The sequence below is a fragment of the Myxocyprinus asiaticus genome, chromosome 48, assembly GCF_019703515.2.
Source record: "Myxocyprinus asiaticus isolate MX2 ecotype Aquarium Trade chromosome 48, UBuf_Myxa_2, whole genome shotgun sequence".
NCBI classification, from domain to species: domain Eukaryota; kingdom Metazoa; phylum Chordata; class Actinopteri; order Cypriniformes; family Catostomidae; genus Myxocyprinus; species Myxocyprinus asiaticus.
In genome coordinates this window covers 12569018-12593678 of record NC_059391.1, presented here as the reverse complement: position 1 = coordinate 12593678, position 24661 = coordinate 12569018, and the positions used below count along the sequence as shown (strand labels likewise).

Here is a 24661-nt window from a genome sequence, read left to right as displayed (position 1 = left end):
ACTCTAAAAAGGCAAGACCATTAAAACGGATCATAAAATTAAATTATGCTATTTTCCAATGCATTATGGCCCAAATAATACATTTCCATGTTTTTTTTTTTTTTGTTGTTGTTGTTTGTTTTGTTGTTTTTATATTGATTTTATTTAAAATGTTACTGCTTGTAGAAATCATGAATATAACATTGAAAACACAGAAGTTTTTGAATCGAGGTCAGCGGCCTTCTCAAGAAAATGCTGCATTTTTACTTTTAAATAAAGATTGTAAGAGCCAGGGTTCATACAAAGTCACATGACCTCAGTATTTGCAGGGACTACATTTTCAATATTTTTCACAAATATTTGACTGATTTACTACTTGCTCATCTCTCAAGCCTCTCAAATATCTGTATCCCCCAAGATGCAAAAGGTTTCTATTAGAAACTTTACTGTCTTTCATATACAATAAAATATTTTTTTAGAATAAGGAAAGCTACAGTTTAAACGTCAGTTCTGAATGTAATTTATATAATGGTGCCCAAAATATTATTGTATTCCTTTTTTTTTTTTTTTTTTTTTTTTTTGTGAAAGAGTTCAAAAGAACAACTTAGAAAACACATATTTTATTATCTTTATTTGAACAAAAAATCATCCTACTGCAAGCAAGGATATACTTTTACAAATAAAAAGGAGTGTGCACCTTCAGCGTGGATCTAGGTTTTGGCATTTCAAAACAAGCCCTATTGTACACATAAACAAAGGGTGTAAAGCATTCTGCATGCACTCCAACTAAAAGAAATTGTATTTGCAATTTACTTGCTCAAATGCCAGTTACTTCATTATAACTATAAGTTCATGAAAGCAATGATGAGAGCCATCTACTAAAACTTGATTCATTTTGGTTAGCTTTAGTTATCAACAGGCTACCAAACTAAACAAATACAGTAGTATTCTATTTCGTTTTAGTCACAGATGCAACCATTTAGTAAAGACTAACACAAAGTTTAAGCTGTTTAAAAAAGAAAAACATTCAAACAAAATCTTGGTTCTCAATTAAGACACATCCTGAGCAGCTTAATATAGACTTTGAATTAAAGGGTAGAAGAAATATGAGAGTACATTTCTAACTTTTCTAATGAATTAGCAGCATTTCAATCCTTAGTTATTCAGAGAGGTGATCATATAGCAGGAAAATATGAAGCAGAGTTACATTAACTTATCTACTTATGAATATTTAACAATAGTTAGACATGCTGTACATTTCAAGGAAGATATACAGAGCCGCCTCCAACACCTTTTACACTGGAACAACTGAGCTCATTTATGAAACATTCTTGTGTGTTTTTTAGACTGTCGGAGAGAATACAAAAAAGTGGTAGGCTATAATCCATGTAGAAGTTAATTCAAATTCATTTTGAAGATGTTTAACAAGTTGTCCACCCCAATAATAAACAACATGTCAGTCAAAACAACTCATTTTGAACATCAACTGAAGATAAATCTCCTTTTGAAGGGTGGATAACATTTCTTTTGTAACAGCGCCCTCCAGAGAACAAACCTGGAACAACCTTTTTGGTGCAGTTCAATCTCAATTCATTCAACCCCTTTCTGCAAAGAGCATCCTCTGTGTACCACCCCTAAAGTCTGTCCACATCACCTCCTCTTCTTTCACATGGAGATAAACCCATCCATGGAATCCAGTGCAAATGTGCTACGTATTCAGAGAGACAACAGTCTAAAGAGACGAAAGAAAAGATGAGTGAGTGAGAATCAAATATCCTTGTTATTCTTTATTGAAGATAAAACAACATGCTGATATCTACATAAATTTTAATATGGTGTCATTAAAAATCAATTGCAGGAATGCTTTAAATGGAAAAGGTGATCACATACTTTCTGTAGGTAAAGACGTGAAAGGAATGTTCCAGGTTCAACAAGTTAAGCTTAATTGAAAGCATTTCTGGCATAATGTTGATAACCACAAAAAAATAAATTGGGCTCGTCCCTTGTTTAATTAAAAATAAATATTTTCTGTGGTAATCATTATGCCAAAACTGTTGTTTTCATGTTGTTCTAAACCTGCATAACTTTCTTTCTTCGGTGGAATACAAAAGAAAATTTTTCGAAGAACGTTCATGAACGTCCACACCACATCTCTCCTCAACAAGCCACACATTTGAAGTATCATTCATGTCCACAGCAAAAACATAGTGGGACGAGTACTAAGGACGAGTATGAGATACTTAAGCTTAGGGGTTAATACTAAGTATGAGCAATAATAATAGTGATACCTTTTCGGTGTTAAAATACTTTCTTCTATCCCAGCATAATATGCAGAGACAAATTTAAAGGAATAGTTCACCCAAAAATGAAAATACTCTCATCATTTACTCATCCTCATGCCATCCCAGATGTGTATGACTTTCTTTCTTCTGCAGAACACAAATTAAGATTTTTAGAAGAATATTTCAGCTCTGTAGTTCTGTAAGTGAATGGGTGGCAAAATTTTGACTGATTAAATCCATATCTTCAGAAGTGAAATTATATGTGTGGGTGAGAAACAGATCAATATTTAAGTCCATTTTTGCTATAAATTCTCCTCCCTGCACAGTAGGGGCGATATGCATGAAGAATGTGAAAGTGAAAGTGAAAGTGGAAACTGAGCAGGGAGGAGAATTTATAGCAAAAAAGGACTTAAATATTGATCTGTTTGTCATTGATTAAACCATTGGAGTGTTATGGATTACTTTTTTTAATGTTGGCACCCATTCACTTGCATTGTATGGACCAAAAGAGCTGAGATATTATTATAAAAATCTTAATTTGTGTTCTGCAGAAGAAAGAAAGTCACACACACCTTGGATGTCATAAGGGTGAGTAAATGATGAGAACATTTTCATTTTTGGGTGAACTATTCCTTTAAGTTTCTTGAGAACTGTAAACACTGTGTCTCTGTGGCGCAATGAATATTCCTCTGTTTGTTTTGACCAACCCATCTCATGAGACACAACAACACTGAGTTGAACAATGCCGTGATTTGGGGGCAGGAATATCTGTTTGATCGAAGGCAGATGGTGGCCATTTTCAGAAAGCTGTATTTGAAAACAATGTATAGTTTAGCAAATTTCTAATTTTACACATAAAATTTTAATAAAATTACACACATAGTGCGAGTGAAGCAAATTTCGTCATCAGCACAGAATGTGTGGAATGTTCACGTGCAGTCTAGTTTTTCTAGACATGCAGACAGTCCGTGTTTGTGCATGTCGTCTGCACATGTGGCTGGCATGACTGTTCTAAAGAGTATCACAAAGCAGTTGTAGTGCGCAGGCATCCAATGCATCCATATGGCCTCATGGTCAAATATACTTTAAAATGCTAAAGTGCTCGACCGTGCATGAGATGGAATGGAAAATGAAAAACGAGGTATACCCTAGCCTTATTGAATGGCATAATGTGTGTCTCACATTAAAGACAGAGCAGCAACCTACCAAATAAGGGCCTTTGATCGAGTGCTTCTTCCCTGTAGTTTGTCCCCACTTGTGATGGCGGTCCTATGTCTCCGTCTGTGTGTCTCGAGGTAGACCTTTTTGGCAAACGCCCGGCCACACATATCACATGCATGGAGGGAAAAGTTTTTCGTTACCCTAACCTCAGTGCAAGACTCCTGGCTCCTGGTGATGGGTGGACCCTTGGTAAGATTATGACTCCGAGTGACATGTGGGTTCTTGGACTCCTGAAGGTTTTTTTCTTGTCTATATGAGTTTGGGGTAAGCGGAGAATCATGTTTGTCTGTGTTAAGTGATGTAAGAGCAGAATGCTTTCGAGTATTGGGGGACGTTGGGGATTCTTGTTTCTTTGCTTTGGGAAGAGGATCTTGTTCACGAACCATGGGGGATTCTGGTGGCTCCTGCTTGTAAGTGTCCTCTGTGTTATGCGTCCCACTACCCTCGTCTTTTGGATTTGTTTTTTTAGTTGTGCTGCTTAAGACCGCCTCAGCTGGTTTCTTCACCGCCTGGTTCTCCAAAGCCGGCATGACCTTAGCCAAATAGCGCGATGACTTTTTGTGAACCACCGTAATATGGCGAATAACATCGCGCTTGCGCCGTGACTCGTACCTGCACATGGGGCAGCGATAGAACTTGATATAGATGCTGTCGCTCCCATCTGTATGCAGCTCAGAAATGTGCTTCCTCAAATTCTGACCGGTGCTGAACTGACGTTTACACAACCAGCAGTAGATCCTCTTGAAGTCGAAACCCACACTGTGGTCTCCATTGTCCTCTGTGGATTTCGCCTTTTTCGTCTTTGATGAGGAACTCTTCTTACGGTCTTTGAAGGTGGAGAGAGAGTTTTTATTTGAGCTAACCTTATCTTTTCCCTCGTACTTTGTTTTGGCCTTTGGTTTCGAGATAACGCTGCTGGTGACTGTGCCGTTTTCTAGCACATGTTTCTTGTGGACAATGCGCATGTGCCTCCGAAGCATTAACTGGGAGCTGTACTTCCGTTTGCACAGCTTGCAGCGGCAATTTGTCAGGTTGATCTGTTTCTGCTCTTGCTTCTGAGGAGAGCTTGGTGGTTTCGGAGGAGGAGCATCAAGTAAAAGAGGCTGGCCAGGTCTTGTAGCAATGTCTGGCGTGATCGTGTCTCGCCTCAAGCCACGATGGACCTCGTCAAAATGACGTCGGACATTGGCCTTGGTCGCAAAGGACTTTTTGCACACCGGGCAGCTCTTCCCAGGGGATGGTGGTGGATCTACAGGACGTTTGTCCTTCACGACAGACAGCAGGCTGATGGGCACTGTGCGTGTCTCTGTAAATTTGCGCAACTCCTCTAGCCTCTGCCAGTGCATTTTGCGGCAATGACGGCGTATGCTGCGCCTGGACCCAAAGTCTTTGCCGCAAAGGCAGCAGGAGATCCTCATCTCCTTTATCTCAGAAGTGGCACCCTGCTCTTCATCTTCCTCCCCTTCTGCCTGTTCAGGCATTGCTGGCTCTTCAGAGCTTGGACCTTCTTGAGGAGGTGGCTCTTCTGGTTCGGTTTCCATCTCATCCTCAATATCTGACTGTTGAAACTTTTTGGGAGACAAAATAGATTTCCAGCGATTTTTTTTCTCGGGTACTGGGATCTCAGTGTGGGAGGTATTGATATCATGTTTGTCCTGAACGTCCACTGGTGATACGTGCTGGAACACCGCATTGGGGTTGGTCTCAATGACCTCCAGATGAATGACATGCTCCTCTCTGTCTTTCTGTGGATAGATAGCTTGAAGAAGTTCTTTGATGGCCTGGCTCTGCCCTCCTTGTGAGGGCTCTGCAGAAAGTAATAACATCACCAAGTATTACAATCTTTTAATCATGGTACACTCTAGAAGTCGACCAATATTGTATTTTGCCAATACTGATAACTAATGTGGGGGAAAAGGCTGATAGCTGATTAACTGACCAATAGTTTTTAAACTCGATTTATTGAAAGTAAATTGAGACTAATTTCTTTGTCTTTCCTTACTGTGACTGGCACAGACATAGAGGCTAAAAGAGAATGAATGAAATTCCAGATTTAGTTTATTGTGTAACCAAAATCTCAATAATAACCAGAAAAAAACTTGGTGCATAAAGCAGAACTTTTAATTATAAACAAGCCTGATGTACACCTGGAACTTATTTAGAAATGTCTGTGCTTACAGCTCATAAAAACACATATGGTAAACAAAATCTATCTGCTTGATTTTTGCAGATAATCGCTAATTCCGGTGTCATTTGATCTGCAAAACCGATTAATCTGTTCACCACTACTTCATCCAATTGTAAATACTATCATATTCATGGGTCCAACTGAGGACAGGCTGCAACAGCAGGAAATTTCATACTCCAGGGATCAATAACAAAATTGACATACTATGTCAAAATATTGACACACAGGGTAGAGAAGGGAAGTAGATTGATGTACAAACCATCTGACTCAGGTTGCCGGGAAATGCAGTAGAACTCCTTGTGTGTGACCAGATTTGGTAGACCACGAAACAGACTACGACAGAGTTTGCACTCAAATATGGTGTCAACTTCCTTCAACAGCATGTGTCTGAGTTTAGTGGTCCCTGCAATAACAAGAACACAATTAAGCAGGCAAGAAGGCAATGAGAACATAGTTACTTTTGGAAATATACAGTACCAAGAGTACAATACAAAAGTATATTGATTTTAATTTCTTTTATTTCATATTTTACTTTATTTAATTTAAAATATTTAATTGATTTAATAAAATTTGAATTAATCATAATGCGCTGAGTAGCTCCACCCACAGGGAAATCTCATTGGTTCCAAATCCTGAACGTTGGATGAATGAACACATAGCTATATATTTAAACATCAAAATATGTTTTGATAGGTTATGACTATCAAAACAAGGACAGAAAAATTACTTTATGCTGGTAAATAAAAAAAAAGGTCTACAAAAAATGTATTTACTAAACTACCAAAGTTCTGGGAAGTACCTGTGCGAAAACACTCAATGATCTGATGAATTCCTGACTTGGATGTCTGGAGCTGCTGCTGAAGCAGTGGAGGATCACCAGGCTCAATCGCATGCACTAAAAGAGAAAAGAAGAATTACATTTTTACAGCCATATGGTGATAAAAACAGATTTTCACGTAGCAATGCCTCACATTTCAGTCTTCTACATGGACACATTTACATTTAAGGCATTTAATAGACGGTCCTATGCATACTGACTATCAAAAGTGCTTAAGTTTGACATGTTGACTGCTGTGGTCAACAAATGGTAAAAATGCAGATCAGAAAATTATCCGCTGGGAAAAAATAATACTACTTATAGAAATGCAAAGCAGTACTAGCCTACATAATATACTGGATGTGTTATGCTTTATATGCCAAAGCAAGTGTTTTGAACTTGGAAGTTGGAAGAAATCTCTACCCATAATGAGGTCTAGTAACAAAGAAGGCACTACTATTCCATGTGTCCCTAATTAATATATTCTATTCGCATGCGAGACTTCTAGTTGCCACCCTCTATAAAATCATCCCAAGCCCACCTATTCTCACCAAATTGAACTTTACTCTCTCCATTACAAAAGATGTCACAACCACGCCCCCTTTTGGTTTCACACCCCATTGACTTTACAAACTGTTTTGGATCTTTCTTTCTTTTCACCTCCCTTTAATTTTTTTTTTTTTTTTTTTTTTTTATTTGAATAAAAGCCATATGTCATTTTAATCCCATATGTGTCTTTATTTGCATGACATCAGAACAGATCTTTGTTATACATACAGACAATATGTAATAACAGTAATAGTAAATTCAATTCTTGTATAATTTATGCATAATTCGTTTTGACCACAGTTCATGCAAATCCACAAATTATTATGTAAAAGCAATGGCACTGACAGAAACAAATTGTACATTCATCACAGTTGAAAAGAAGCAACGAATGACTAACATTTGTGCAATATTCTTGCTTTAAGGCTTTTAAAGAAAACAAGCCGAGTGTAAATATTTAAAGGAACTTTGTCGTCTAGATGGAACTACTCCATTTTAAGCTATCAGAAACCTGTCCAACAAAGACTGGAGGGAATCCTTAAACAATGTCCAACTATGTAGAGTGCTTTAAAAGTGGGGTATAAACTTAAGGTGCTTTATGGTCAAGGGTTCATATTAGTCCAAAAAAAGCTAGATAACCACGACACCCTTAATAAAGACTGGAGGGAACTGAGGTCAGAACTGAGGCCAGGACAAACACAATAGTAGACTATTTCCCCACGGACACGAGCCTCTTTTGGTTTGTAACTCTGTATTATTCTTTTGGACTCCTGAAATACTTTATTATTGTTCCTCAAGGCAGCTCTTCTGTACTTTGATAGTAGTGACCTAAACTTGTTATTTTCTTTCCCCAGATGTCAACCAAATATGCCAACTTTGAATCACCGGATACTACCAGATTTATCTACTATCTACTGCAGATAAAGTAAGTTTCACTGTCATCTGCCATCATAAAACACCATCTGAATCCTCTAAAAGTTGAGGAACACATGAGAATATTACATTAACTAGGGGAATGGGCTATTAAATACCACCTGTGTCCACAGTTCGCTAATTTAAACAATAATTTTCTTTCACAAATTAAAATAAATTTCACTTTTAAATATTTATTTAAATGTCTTTTAACATTTAACAGCAAATTAGCTGGACTGGTGAATTCTCATGACCTTTCCAGGCATTTAATTAATGGATAATGATTTTTTAAAATAATTTTGATTCAGACTGATTCGTTAATGAATTATTCAGACCAATGTTTGACCAATCTGACCAATGCTTTGAAAAGAACTGACTCCAGAGAACGATTTGCTTACAATTAGGACATCGCTATGGCTTGCGAGCAAGTTGTAGTTTACATAAGCTCTACACAACAGCAATATCTAGCCAAAGAAATATTTTAAAGCGGAGCATAACTAGACTACTGTATATTCACTATAGAAATATCCATGACTTTTCCATAAATTTTAAGAATTTATAAATTTTTAAGACCTTTCCAGGCCTGGATAACACAATTTTAAAATTCCATTAAAAATTATTACAAGTATTTCCATGATCAAGTGAACCAAGTATATTATTTTTACCATTGTAGAATGTAATGTAAGTTCTCGCTAGTACATTTAAAAAAAAAAAAAAAAAACATCAAGTGGGCGTCTGAAGTTACTACAGTGTTTAACAATGCATTTTAATGTGAAAAGCAGATTTTTTTTTAGTTCCAAACGCTTAGTACATTAATTTTATATCATTTAATATTATAAAGGGTAGTGAACCCTTAAATATACAGGCATCAAAATGACCTGAAACATGGTCACTGTATTTTTACGGTGAATATCTGGCAACCACAACTGCCGGTATTTTACTGTGACTTTAACAGAATTTATTTTACAGTGTACACATTGCTTGCCTATTCTGGAATCTTTGCTATTTTAAAATTTTGTTCATCTACCTGGAAAAGACTGATATTTCTTGTGTTTGCACCACAAATCAACAGCTCAGTTACATGCAGCAAAAATAATGAGAATTAAGCAGTACCTGTGCATTAAATCATTTAATATGTATAATAATGTAAGCTAATCTTGCTAAAATGGCTTACTGTTCCTTTACATTAAACACACCCTGGCTCTTCACAACAGGAAGATCCTCCTGCGATCCTCTGTTGGCATCTAATCATCTGACAGTGTATGTGACCCTCTCTGATTCAGAACCACAGCATGTCTTTATTTATGGTCATAAATTACTATAAAGGTAAACAACACCAGGTCACTGAAATTAGCCACACTGCAGGACACAAATAACAACCTGCTGAGCAGGTAATCTTATTTTAGCATTGATGATTATGAAAATAAATGTGGTCGACACATTAGAATGAGATTGTCCTACATTTCACAACCGATTCACCATAAGACATCACTTCTAAATCGAACTACACTGATAGATCTTTGTAATAAACGTGTAGTGAATGCATACATCTTGATTTCATAAGTTGGCACTGACATCACCAAGAGGTGAAAACAGCACCACATCTAATCTAGAAGTAAATAAAGAAGTGCATGTGAACCATTATTATTTTAAGGTACTGAGTTCCTACCTGGATTTTTGCCACAAGGCTCTTGAAGGGTTTCTGTTGTTTGGCAACAGCAATTTTGGAGTGTCTCGGTCTGGCAGCATTTGTCACTAGTCAGTCTTCCTTGATCTTCTGTGTTAGTAACCTCCATCTCAGAGGCCCCTTTTACAAACTTAACAGACAAATCAAAAAGTTAATCAGTGGAGGCAAAGAATCATTTCTTCTCAATGCTTTTTTTGGGAAAACTTCAAACTGAATCTTGGAAAAACATAAGAGTTTAGTTTAAAATGTAAGGGAAACCTTGAAAATGACAACAAGTTCTTCAGCAGCATAAGTCTCACCACAAGTTTAATGGATAGTTCACCCAAAAATGAAAATTATGTTATCATTTACTCACCCTCATGTTGTTCCAAACCTGTGTGACTTATTTTCTTCTATGGAACAAGAGGAGGAACAGAATGTCAGCCTCAATCACTGTTCACGTTCATTGTATTGGAGGAAAAAAAAGATGCATTAAAATTGAATGGTGACTGAGGCTTAATATCTTCCTTTAAGTTTTACAGAAGAAAGCCATATGGTTTTGTAACAACAGGAGGGTGAGCAAATGATGACAGATTTTTCATTGTTGTTTGAACTATCCCTTTAAAATTAAAAAGTCAGACGACTGGGTGCATAAGATTAGAAAAATTAGCTTTTAATAAGTCAACACAACTGTAACATTTGTTGGTTTTAACAAAGATCAACAGATAATGCTGTCGCTGTGATGACCATGTGTTGATGTAGCCCTTTCATCGCACCATTAACCAAGAAATATTTTCAATAAACGTCAAGATGAGGCATAACTTCTAGGTGATAAAAGGACAAAACAATATAAATTATGGAAATGTTTGTCATGAATCAAACAAACATCATAACTGCCTTGAAATTATGGGAAGAATAATGTGTGACAACATGGCAAGCTGAACTGAGACAGCATTCTTGATTGCAGAGCTTTTAAACACTAATGCATTGACTGATATCTTAGATGAATGTTAAAAAGCTACCATAAAGATTTATGCACAAGCACAAACAAAATAAAATGCAACAAAATTGTTATACGAATATAATGGTCCACAATATGCTATAATTTGTTGTCAATGTCATTTCAAATAGAAGAGGTGATTCATGAATGTATTGTGGGCCATGTGACAGGAGTAGAATGTAAACATAGAGACCCTGAGATGAAGTGTTTATGATCTTCATAAACACTTTCTATATGTCTGCATGCTCTGTTATAACACTATGAAAGGTACTGTAGATTACTGAGACTTTTACCAAACGAACATTGCTTTGGATTCCAAGTAAGTAAAAACAGAACTATACATAGATTAAAGTGGGGGGAAAAAATCTTCTTCATTTTAGCACTCACTGCCCCTACAAAAATGTACTATGGTAAGTAACCTGTGTCCATCAAAATACCATAGTAATTTACGAGAACTATCATTATTACAATAAAACCATAGTAACTTGGTATTAGTCACTAATGTCATAAGAAAATAAATTAAACGAAATGTGAAAGAAAAAAACTCCTGCACTGTTTGAAGGAGATCCCATGATCATTTGGTGATTTTGGGTAGCTGAGAAATAACATGGGAACCATCTTCTTTTTTTTTTTTTTTTCAAGATTAAGATTTTTATCTTAAAATGTAAATGGTTAATGGTATATTTTAGCTACTGTAACTATTCACCATTTGTTTAAAGTTATTCACCCATTTTTAATCGCCTTTATGCAATTAAATAACCTTGTGGCTTGAAAATAGCCTAAAGTGTTCCAAATATTCCACACCGTCTCTCAATATGAGGTTATAAAAACTATGTGCAACAACTACAAGTATTAGAAGACACTGTTAAAAGTAATAATCTGTGTTCAATACCGGTGAAGCTCAAATCAACAGCATTTGTGGCATAATGTTGCTTACCACCAAAAAAATTTTTTATTCGTCCCTCCTTTTTAATTGTACATTTTAAACAGGTAAAAATTTAGGTTACGAGGCACTTACAATGGAAGTGAATGGGGCCAGTTTTTGGAGAGTTTAAACACAGAAATGCGAAGCGTATAATTTTATAAAAGCACTTATATTAATTCTTCTGTTAAAACCTGAGTATTATATGAGCTGTAAAGTTGTTTAAATCATTGTTTTTACAGTCATTTTGGGTTTAGGGTTCGCGCTGTTACGTCGTCATGGCAACAAAGTTGTAAAATTGGCTATAACTTTACGCAGAAAAAGTTGGTAAGCGGTTTTATCCCACTGAAATGATGTTAGCATGCATATTGTTTACATCTTGTAGCTATACTTTTGAAACAGTGAGTATTTTAACGTTTACGGACTGGCCCCATTGACTTCCATTGTAAGTGCTTCTGTGTAACAAATATTTGCTATTTTTAAAGAAAAGGAAGGGCGAGGTGAAATGATTTTTTATGGTAATCAACAATGTCACAAATGCTGTCAACTGACTTTAACTTGTAATAAACCCGGAATATTCCTTTAAACTACTTTTAGATCAAATACTATCACTGCTTGACATTTCTTAACAACTACACTTTTAAGGTCTTAACTGTGAGTACGATGGTATTTTGGCGAAAATTATGGTAACCATGGTCATTTTTGACAAAGGTGTATTGATGTGCTTTAGTTTGGATCGACTGTTTTTAAGATATGGCTATATAGCTTGCATAACACGTTTGTAAAGTTAAAATGCTCCTAAAAACGCAAATAAAACCTGTCTGAAGTCTGTTCTGATGTCACTGAAGGATTTACACCTGACTGCATCGCCAGCAGCTTGCCCAATAACACTGGCGAGGCAGGAAGTCGCGAGCAGTGCACGAGAGAGCACGTGTCCGTGCCCAAATGCACAAACGAACACAATCATGCACTACAATACCATAATAATGCTTTATAATACCGTAATTTGACGTATGGCAGACAAATGTGCTAGATACGATTCATATTACGGGTGGTAATTGGCACATCTTGTGCCTTATACATTGATTGGGGTGCAAGTAGCCTACTTTGTAAACTTCATAACACTTGACACAGAACAAAAGCACATAACGATTCAACGTATGCGCGTGAATACACCGTAAATTCAGTTCTTAACTATTAAACAGCCGAGAAGGTCTTAAAATGACCACTAGCATCAAACAGCATCAGAGCCACTTTGGCCACGTGACCGGAAAAAATAATAATAATTTAAAATGATAGGTACACGATGTGTGCCAGCCCTCCTGATGCTTTGGGATAAAGCATGCCAGAGACATTTTAATCACTTGTTTCGTATGAAAACAATGGCTAAAATAATGCTATACAAAAGAAGGACCTATTCTAGTTAGAAATGTGTGCTCGCGGTGGGATCACCAGAAGCACACACGTGACAAAAACATCCTTTTTAAGTTACTATATTACGGATAGATACATTCACGTACAAATAAGGAGACGTTCAAGAGAAAGCAAACATGAGGAAATAACTATGAAATTCACATCGGAGTCCAAATCAAAACACGTCGAGTGGGTCCAAACAGTGGGCCAAATTTAGGAAATCAAAGCTAAAAGTTGATAGAGAAGTTCAGCAGTGACGGTCAGCAAATTAGGGTAGATATGTCACATTAATACTTCTTCATGACTAGGACAGACATACAGTTCAACACATGTCTACGCCAGAGACTTATGATGATGGGATTGTGGATTCATGTGTGCGGGAACGCACGAAGCCATTGGCAGCACAAGCATCACCAAGTCCAGTTGCTCACAAGACACATCTGACCGCCAAAGAGAGAATGCATACTAAACCATCCATAAGATCATACTGAAAACTACATGTTTACGTTATTTTCGGTCATTCCTGTGGTTTCTATCGCTTGAAAACCTGTTGGAAAGGGCAGGGTTCTTCGTTTGCGTTCTCCCCTATGCGCAATTTAGACACGTCGTGGCGCATGCACGGTCCATTTTGCTAAATTGTTTCAAAATGTACGCGCAGATTTTATCGACGGCTTTTTTTTCGGATATTCAGGCTATTTAGCGTTTTCGTCAAGCAATTTGCATCGCTCCATTATTCTGTAAATCTCTTTTTACACGGTTACATTGTCAGGCCAAATCTCCTCTATTGCGAACCACAATGGGCCAGATTAACTTGATGGAGAAGGAGAGCCCGTGTGCAGAATGAAGCTTTAAACCCGCATTAGTAGAAGCCCACGCTCATGGACTGATGCTTACCAGGGAGTGAGTGCGGCGTAAAGGCGGGCTGACGCGAGAGGCTGATACAAAAGACGACGTTGCCAGTAACTTACGGTGCTTTCTGAGCATCTAACCAGCGAAATATATGCGCGTAAACACATACGGTGAAAAAACGAACACTCTCGAGAGGATTTGTGCGATTATAGGGCAAGTCCGAATGATAAAGTGATGCGCTTTGCGGCGCTGTGCCATCTTCCCGAAGCCGCTTTGGCGCACAGGTCTGGTGACCCTTCCGCCTTTACGCGTCCTCTCCTCTTCTGTATTTTGTTATGAAGTGTCAGATTCACTCCCAAGTAGGCCCCTCGACTTGCTCTGTCGATGCGGACTGTCAGGATGAGTCCGAATCAACTCTTATTCTAATTTAAGCGCGCGGAACAAGTGCGGTTTCCCCGGTTGCATAGCCAGCACGAACGGTGACGCCATTTTCTGCTAAGAACAACCACGCTCGGGCAGGATAGGAAACGACACTGGTCCGCTGCACGATTCCGGGCCCAAGTGGGCAGCTCGCGGTGAAAAAAATCCAGTGAGATGTTTTCGTAGAGTTCTTACCTTTTGAAAAGCAACGCTCACTCGGTGAACTCTCGAGTTCGGATGTTGGGACGCGGTCCGGAGGGTGTTTCTCTCGCCGCTCGCGCTGACACTGCCCACTCGGAAGCTGCCTTTGTGCACAGTGAGGACCTCTCGGCGGAGAAGCGGCTGTTGCGCAAAGGTGCAATGGATGTTCGAGACCAACGAAATGTGGCAAGCAATGTTGTCGCCAGTTTGGTGGTTACATTTGACCCCCTCCCCCCCACCATCCGTGCCACTAACAGTGTAAATTAACGGCCCGTAGTAATTTTACACACCCAAACTGAGCCGTTGCAAATGCACAAATTCCAAACCTTCGAAATTTAAGTCAACGGAGCCTTTCGTGGCTTTGGCGCTGGAGACGGATAATAAACTTAAGAAAATATATTTAAAAAATACTTTCCATGAATCCCCAAATGGCATGCTAATACACTCTTGATACTACACTTATTTTTGCCCTATATATATGTATTGAATAGCATTTTTAAATGGTGATTTGTTTTTCTTCTCCAAAGTAGCATAATCCTATCCAAGTTGTAATTTCACAGCATTGATAAAGATGAAAAAAGAGTTAAAGTACAATTAAAATCATGTAAACCAAAGGTTAAAAATGTAAAAAGTAACAATGGAAGGACATTGCAAGTACCTGTACTAGAGCACACACACCTACATACATTCACAATTTGCCTCCACAATTAGCATGTCATTGTTCTTGTCATTGAACTGTTAATGTTGCTCTACTTTCCTTTCCATTTCTCTGCAATGATGTCATTTGTATGTGTCCAAGTTAGCAAGAGGATTTAACTTGTTTCAAACCATTTTATCTGTTCTATTTCACAAAGTTAAAACAGGAAGACAGTGTTGAAACCTATGGATCGTGACTTCAAAAAGTTTAGTATATGACATTTACACATATTTAGGCCAAAAATGAGGTTAAAGTGATGTTTGCTATTTTTATGGGTGTTTGTGTAAAATATGGACAGTTAATTAAGATTTTGGGACTCATTCAGCAAAACAGTCTGAAAAAAATGGCCACTTTAAATATACACTGTAAATAGTGGAATCCTGCAATTGTTTCCTTAAAGGAATAGTCCGTGTTCAATACAAGTTAAGCTCAAGCGACAGCATTTGTGGCAGAATGTTGATTACCACAAAAATTAATTTCAACTCGTCCATCCTTTTCTTTAAAAAAAGTAAAAATGTGGGTTACAGTGACGCACTTACAATGGAAGTGAATGGGGCCAATTTTTGATTGTTAAAATACTCACTGTTTTAAAAGTATAACCACAAAACATAAACAATATGCGTGTTAACATGTTTTTATTGTGATAAAATCACTTACTAACCTTTTTTGTGTAAAGTTATAGCCAGTTTTACAACTTCGTTGCCACATGACCATGTAATGTCAACAAACCCTAAAATGACTCTAAAAATGACAATTTTAACAACTTTACAGCTCACATATTACATAAATTTTAACAGTAGAATTAATGTATATGATTTTATGAAATTATAAGCTTACATTTCTGCCTTTAAACCCTCAAAAGAAATGGTCCCATTAACTTCCATTGTAAGCACCTCACTGGAACCTCGATTTTTGCTTCTTTTTTGTAAGAAAAGGAGAGACGAGTCGAAATAAAAATTTTTTTTGTTTTGTTTTTTTTTTTGGTAATCAACATTTTGCGACAAATGTTGTCAATTGAGCTCAACTTGTATTGAACCCGAACTACTCCTTTAAGGAGCTATTTTTACCTGATCTAAGTCTTAACAAATTTTATTGGTTTAAAAATGTATTCAGTTAAATGTTTTTGACTTGAATAAAACCAGTTAATTTAGATGTTACCACATGAAGCACATTTTTAGGTAAACATTTTTTCAGTGTATAATGGTTCTCTGTTATATAAACTGTACTTGGGGAAGGAAAATGCACTGTAAACCCTAATGTTGTCATAACTTGAAAAAAAAGTTGTCTTTACACAATCCCTGAAATATCAAGTTTTGAGCTCATAACTCAAATACCTAAGTTCTTTAAACTTACGTTTCATCAAAAATCCATAGACTTAAGATTTTAAGTGCTAATAATTCACTAACTACTGAGTAAAAAAAAATATGCTAAAGAGGAATACCCACAATGCCTTTCACTTTATTTAATTATGTTTTCTTGGTCAAAGGAAACATATGGGGGTATTTAAATAGTTGTTATTTAGAATTCATAGAGGTTTTAGCTCTTTTGTAGTATTATTTATGTTGTTTTGTTGCAAATGGTTGCTTCGTGTGTCCCCTTTGGACAGGTTGGACCTTGTTAACTCTATCTCAGTTCTCCTTGTGCATGTGCAACTGAAGTACAGGTTTATATGCATTTCAGTGAAGAAATACGTTTATTTAACAACTGACCAAGAATCAGTTATAATCTTCATTGTTTAAGCTGTTTTATTGAATGACCTACATTCTGAGTCCATTCAATTAAAATTATTTAACTGAAACAACAACATTTAAATTGCACATCTGAGTTAAGTCTACTTGAATCTAGTTACCTTAGCTTATATAGTTGTTCATTCTGTATGAACACCAAGTTAAATGGACTTAATTACACAAGTTTTGGAGACGCCATTACTCAATACAATTGAGGGAACGAGTTTACTCAAACAGTTGAATAAAAGTTAATTATTAGGGTTTTCAGTGTGTTTAAAATTTACACAGAATGCTTAAAGTTTAGGCCGGAAACTGTAAATTGTATCGTTTATGAAATGTCAGCACCATAAAACAGAATTTCATCATCATGATGGTGCTAGTTACAGTGTCAATCATACACATTAGTGCAACTATTAGTGGTATTAATTGCAGTGGCATAGTGAAACACCTGTGTAAGCATACATAAAAAGTTTATAATTTGATAAGCAACTGCACGCTGAGTGGGTTCTCTGGGATTTCAGTATCACACAAATTGGTGAACCCTATTTTTTCATAGCAGTCCAACAAAGAGCAAAGTACTGATGTACGTCATCAGTGTCTTCAAAGTTGCAGGTGATGTGACTAACCAGTGAATGCTGCTCTTTTATTTGACCTTTTACACTGACCCTGGAAAGTATTTGGACATTTAAGCCACAAAAAATGTATGCCCTTGCATTAGTTAGGCTCAAGGGACAGCATTTGTGACATAATGTTGATTACCACAAAAAATTATTTGGACTCAAAAACAGTACAAGTACAAGTACAGTTATGGTAAGACACTTACAATGGAAGTGAAAGGGGCCAGTCCATAAACATTATAATACACAATTTTAAAAGTATAGCCACAAGATATAAACATTATATATTTTAACATGATTTTAGTTTGATAATCGCTTAATCTGTGTTAAGTTATATCCAATATTACAACGTTGTTGTTAAGACGATGTAACAATGTTCTGGTAAATGGCGTAACACCTGTAAATCCCTGATTTTATCACAATAAAATCATGTGAACACGTATAATGTTTACATCTTGTGGCTATACTTCTGAAACAGTGTTAGCCTTTATGGATTGGCCCCATTCACTTCACTTTGAAGTGTCTTACCTAACCGTGCTTTTTGGTTTTGTTTTAAATAAACAAGGGACAAGTCAAAATAATTGTTTTATGTCACAACTTCTGTACAACTTGTACTGAACCCTAAACATTCCCTTTAAGGCTTAGATCAAGTAGAAATAGAACCTTAAGGTTTTCATGTCACCACTTACAGTAAAATGATGCTAGACCTTTTCTCAAAGCTAATTTAAATCTTCTTGCCATTTTTGCAATTACTTTTAACTAACTAGTGCCAGGGTCAATTTTAGTGAAAATGAGTTCCCCTCAAGTTCACATGAGTGTCGCTGAGTATAACCACTGGTGTATAGTTCATCACATTATGGGCATGTTTTACTTCATTTGACAACCAAAAAGTAATTTTTTTCATAAATGTTTCGCTTGTTCTTCAGAATACCGGGGGCTTAAGTGTTCAAATACTTTTCGGGCCGCTCTATGTGGGCAATGGTGAAAGTTCAATATCAATCTATAGAGGGCAAATTCAGTTTTATAGGGTGTGAGTAAATCAGGGTGCTAGGCAGGAGAGGAGAGTGTAAAGTTCATCACTGATCATCATTAAAACAAAGATAGCTTTAAGTTTATGACTTACATAACCCACTTGAAATAAGAGGTATGTATACAATGGTATTTAATGGCTTAGGGTATTACGCAACTAATTTAACTTCAGAGCAAGTTAAGATTGATCATTGTTATGTCAATGTTGTTATTTTTAAGTCAATGAATACATTCATTGGCTGTACTGCTGATGTTATTAATCTGCAGACAGGTAAGAATGTCACATGACAAACATTTTTGCACACATAGATCTCATTTTAATTTTATAGAAACACAAGTTTAGGGGAGAGTGCCCATTGTATTTAGATTCTTCAGTGTTTTTATACTTTGGCACTGCTTTTTCTCCAGATTAAAGGAATATTCCAGGTTTAACACAAGATAAGCTCAATCAACAGCATTTGTGGCACAATGTTGAATGTTGATTACCAAAAAAATAATAATTATTATTTCAACTTGTCCCTCCTTTTCTTAAAAAAAAAGGAAAAAACTGCAAAAAATGGGTTACAATGAGGCACTTGAATGGGGCCAATCCGTAAACAATAAAATACTCACCGTTTTAAAAGTATAGTCACTTCAATTGTCAATGCCTCACTGTAACTTCGATTTTTGTGCTTTAAATAAAAAAAGGGACGAATAATTTCTTGTGGTAATCAACATTATATTACAAATGCTGCTGATTGAGCTTAACTTGTATTGAACCTGGAATATTCCTTTAAATAGTCATTATTTTCACGTTCACTTGCATAGTAAATTACAATTAAACAGATCATTGTCATTTTGAGATATTTAGTCCCTTCCTCTGTCCATCCAGCATCCAAATAATTTTAAAATTGTATCTTATATCTGGGACAGTAACAAAATTTTTCTGATATTGCAGCAATGGTAATCACTCAAGTAATGTTGATATGGCAAAAGGATTTTTTTTTTCAGTTATCTATAGAGGGTACAAACACTTTGCTTAAAGAGCATGCTAATATAAAGCTCATGTTTATAATGTATAAAATACAAGCTCATTAAGTGGGTAGAATTAATATTTTCATCAAGAGTTGGCATCCTTTAGCTGCAGCTAAAAATAAATAAATAAAAACTTTCAATCTGAAGTCATGGTTACAACCGTCACATGCTCACTCAAACTGTAATTTTTAGGCTGCCATGAATTATTCAGATAGATACACTGGCGGCCAAAAGTTTGGAATAATGTACAGATTTAGCTGTTTCAGAAGGAAATTGATACTTTAATTCACCAAAGTGGCATTCAGCTGATCACAAAGTATAGTCAGGACATTACTGATGTAAAAAACAGCACCATCACTATTTGAAAAAAGTCATTTTTGATCAAATCTAGACAGGCCCCATTTCCAGCAGCCATCACTCCAACACCTTATCCTCGAGTAATCATGCTAAATTGCTAATTTGTTACTAGAAAATTACTTGCCATTATATCAAACACAGTTGAAAGCTATTTGGTTCGTTAAATGAAGTTTAACATTGTCTGCCACAGTTTGCAATAGACTGGCATGTGTTAAAATCTTAAGGTCAATATAAGGTCAAAAATGGCAAAAAAAAAAAAAAAAAGAAACAGTTTCTCTAGAAACTTATCAGTCAATCATTGTTTTGAGGAATGAAGGCTATACAATGCTTGAAACTGCCAAAAAACTGAAGATTTCATACAAAGGTGTACACTACAGTCTTCAAAGACAAAGGACAACTGACTCTAACAAGGACAGAAAGAGATGTGGAAGGCCAGTTGTACAACTAAACAAGAGGATAAGTACATCAGAGTCTCTAGTTTGAGAAATAGACGCCTCACATGTCCTCAGCTGACAGCTTCATTGAATTCTACCCACTCAACACCAGTTTCATGTACAACAGTAAAGAGAAGACTCAGGGGTGCAGGCCTTATGGGAAGAATTGCAAAGAAAAAGCCACTTTTCAAACAGAAATCAAAAAGAAAATGTTAAAGTGGACAAAGAAACACAGACATTGGACAACAGATAATTGGAAAAGAGTGTTATGGATCTTAACTCCATTGAGCTTTTGTGGGATCAGCTAGACTGTAAGGTGCGTGAGAAGTGCCCGACAAGACAGCCACATCTATGACAAGTGCTACAGGAAGCGTGGAGTGAAATGTCACCTGAGTATCTGGACAAACTGACAGCTAGAATGCCAAAGATCTGCAAAGCTGTTATTGCTGCACGTGGAGGATGTTTTGATGAGAACTCTTTGAAGTAGTTTAAGAAGTTCTGAACATTTTTTTCAAATTGTATTAGTAATTTTTCACATTATTAATGTCCTGACTATACATTGTGATCAGTTGAATGCCACTTTGGTGAATAAAAGTACCAATTTCTTTCTATGAGAGCAAAATCCGTACATTATTCCAAACTTTTGGCCACCAGTGTATGTTTATTGCCCTGTTTGCAAGTGCATGACCGCATGAATTTGGAGGCTTATGACTTGAAAAATATATTTCTAAGGCTCATGCTCTGTGTTGTATATTTGATTTTAATCTAATGTTTTATGGTACTTGTTTTTGTTTTTATAACTGATATGTCAGTAAATAAAAAACAGATCTCAGAGGGGCATAGGATGGATGGATGGATACTATTTGCTTAAGGTACTTGGTTTACTTTATATCATATATTTTACATGCATACAAAATTATTTCCATATAAATATGGATTGCTTATTGTTGTTGTCAGATTGAATAATTGAATGAATACCTATGCCTGGATTGTTGCTACACTTCTGAGCAGCCTTTCTTTCCTATCAAGAGAAGAAGAAAGATCTGGATAAATAAAGTTTAGAAGTGTGAAGTTAGCCAGCAGACACTAATCTGTCCAATGCAAGCAGGGTGTATCATGCACAAAACATTCAAGATATAACATTTTGCTGACATAATCAAATATCTGCAAAAGCAATCCATTCTGTAGACCTTCTGAATGCATTTTATAAGGTATCAATTAAAAAAAAAAAAAAAAAAAATTGAGAACAAAATCGAATGTTTCCTAAGCTCAAAGAACATCCTTTAAATTCAAATTATGTCTTGATATTTCTTCAAGGAGTGGTTTTACTTACGCCTCTCTTATGAATTTGTGCTGTGTTATTCTGTTATTACCAGCTCTATCTGGGAATTTATTGAAATTCTTGATACCAAGTGTCTTCATTGCTGTGGGAATGCAACATAGACTACTGTATGTTGCGCTTATAATACAGAGTCAGACTATCATACCATTAGTTTCATTTTTATACACTTTAACTGGAATCAAATTAAGTTTATTTGTGATTATTCAGTTAAGAGTAATGTATTGTTAATGCAGCAGTGCATTCTGATTAATTCTTAAGAAACAGAGCCATCTGTGCCCCATTTGTTTCCCAAGGCTTTAATACTGATTTAGCCCTAAAGGAAATTGATTGTAGTCACATTTTTTTGACAGATATAATTCTGTTTATTGTATAATGCAAAAAAAAAAAAAAAAGAAAAAAAAAAAAAAAAAAAAAAAATATATATATATATATATATATATATATATATATATATATATATATATATATATAGATATATATATTTAAATGCTAAGTTGTTGTCACAATATCAGCCAATTTGCATGTCCCCATTCATTAACCATTACATTTTAATGTGTTATATACATGCAGACAAAAAAAGTGCAACTTCTACCAGAATTTAGTCTTCATTAAAATGAAAATGCCATGCATTCGCTGTTTGTAGCAGTCATAAATTAATTCTACCATTATGGGACAATATTTACCCCCTCCTTTTGATTCTCAGAGACATTTTTACCTTTATGAGGGCATTTTTTTTTCTGTGTAAAAATATATTGTGAGTCATCCTTTTAGGTAAAATATTTGAATTTAACTATTTTATTAAAAAGGGATAAATCACACAAGGCCTAGAAAAGAATATTAAAACCTATCTCAGATGTTACAAATAAAAAATAGAAGAATTCATTAAGAGGCCATTTTTTACCCCAACATTTTAAATGAAGGCTTGAAAAAATTAAAACAAAAATGATTTTCAGTGGCATTTAGCCTCAAGCCCCCCTTAAAGGGATAGTTCACCCAGAAATTTAAATTCTCCCATGATTTACTCACCCTCCTGGCATCCCAGTTGTGTATGACTTTCTTTCTTCTGCAGAACACAAATGAAGATCTTTGTGTTTAAACACGATATGATAGGTGTGGGTGAGAAACAGATCAATATTAATGTCATTTATTTGTCATAAATTCTCATTCCTGCCCAGTAGGGGGCAATATGCATGAAGAATGTGAATCACCAAAAACAGAAGAAGGAGAAAGTGAAAGTGAAGGAAAAAGGACTTAAATATTGATCTGTTTCTCACTCACACCTATCATATCGATTCAGAAGATATGGATTTAACCACCAGAGTCATCTGGAGTACTTTTATGTTGCCCTTTATGTGGATTTTGGAGCTTCAAAATTTTGGCACCCATTCATTTGCATTGTATGGACCTACAGAGCTGAAATATTCTTTTAAAAATCTTAATTTGTGTTCAGCAGATGACAGAAAGTCATACACATCTGGGGTGAGGAAATTATGAGAGAAATTATGAGAGAATTGTAATTTTTTGGTGAACTAACCTTTTAAACTATAATAAATGTGTTTTGTTTACACAAAATAGTTTTTATATATATATATATATATATATATAGTCATTATTCCACATCGTGGCTTAAAGAAAAACCTTAATAAAGTTGTCAAACGAAGAGAAGCGGCAAAAGACTTCTACCTGTTCTGTTGAAGAAAACCATACTAGTTAATTTATCCATCAGGTCAATAATTGTGTGTTTCTCGAGGTATTCTGCAGCCTCTTGCTCCCGTGTCGTTGACATCTTGGGCTCTGGCTCACCGTCTGCTTGCAAGTATATCAATGGTTGCGATGATACAGCGCATGCGCAGTGGTGGTGTCACGCTCTCTTCTGCACAAGAGACTGCACGACTTCACCTGACGAAATAGTTTTGGGTTTTATTGTTTTATAATTATGTATGATTAATGATATCTTAATAAAAGTGAATTGAAGCATTTTGCGACAATTCCATTTTGATCTGGAATTGACCATGTGACTTGTTCATTAGCCTGCTTAAAGGGATAGTTCACTCAACGTGTAAAATAATTTTCTTTATCATCATTTACTCACCCTCATGCCATCTCAGATGTGTATGACTTTCTTTCTTCTGTAGAACACAAACGAAGATTTTTTTAGAAGAATATGTCATCTCTGTAGGTCCATTTAATGCAAGTAAATGGTGGTCAGAACTTAAATACATTGCTCAAAAACACTTAAAAGCAGCATACAAGCAATTAATAAGACTCCAGTTGTTAAATCCATGTGTTCAGAAGCGATATGATAGGTGTGGGTGAGAAACAGATCAATACTGAAGTCCTTTTTTTACTATGAAACTCTCACTTTCACTTTCACATTCTTCTTTTGTTTTTGTATTTGCATTTTTCGTGCATATCGCCACCTATTAAGCAGTGAGGAGAATTTATATAATTAAATAAAAAATATAAATATGTTTATAATTTACAATTAGCAACTATACCCATCAGCATCCATTCATTTTTCGATTCTTTTCTCTCTTTCTTTTTTCCTTCTTTTTTTTTTTTTTTTTTTTTTTTTTTTGTTTGTTTTTTTTTTTTAGAAAATGATTTCTTTAACAGAAAAATACAAATACAAAATATTGTTGAATGAATGTTTGATAGTTCTACAAAAGGTTTTTCCCGTTGATGTCAACTAGGCCACAAACTCATAGAAAAATCTCTTTTATTCCATTCTTAAGTAGACTCTTACTGTTCATTGCCCTGCACATGAAAAGAAGGCAAGAGCAGCTGCTAATCTCGTAATCGTGCATAACAGTTTGTAAGGAGAAAAAAAAGTTTTCTGAGTGTGCCTCATCTAACCATTAGAGGGAACTGTTGCATTCGTATTATGTTGAATGAAAAGTTCCAATGGTAAGGAATGTAAAGGGAAAGCACGTGTTCATAAGGCACTTTTTATTTCTATTTTTAATGTAACCTTCTTCCCCGTTTATTTATGTATTTATTTACATTTTAATTAATTAATGTATTTATT

General features: G+C 35.8%; 1 protein-coding gene across 5 annotated transcripts; it reads right to left on the bottom strand.

Moving 5' to 3' along the window:
* Window positions 1-605: 605 nt before the first annotated feature.
* Window positions 606-23960, bottom strand: LOC127437736 (zinc finger protein 800-like). 5 transcript variants are annotated; one of them, XM_051692855.1, is made up of 9 exons: window positions 23726-23960; window positions 23317-23532; window positions 21270-21312; window positions 9988-10064; window positions 9615-9762; window positions 6470-6565; window positions 5930-6073; window positions 3468-5289; window positions 606-1711 (listed from the first exon to the last, which is right to left on the bottom strand). In XM_051692855.1, coding segments are annotated over exons 4-9 (2217 nt in total). In that variant the 5' UTR covers window positions 9994-10064; window positions 21270-21312; window positions 23317-23532; window positions 23726-23960; the 3' UTR covers window positions 606-1710. The 5 variants fall into 5 exon arrangements, with proteins under 5 accessions (XP_051548815.1, XP_051548816.1, XP_051548814.1 ...); XM_051692856.1 differs by lacking the exon at window positions 9988-10064; XM_051692854.1 differs by lacking the exons at window positions 21270-21312; window positions 23317-23532; window positions 23726-23960 and adding an exon at window positions 14411-14540.
* Window positions 23961-24661: the final 701 nt, after the last annotated feature.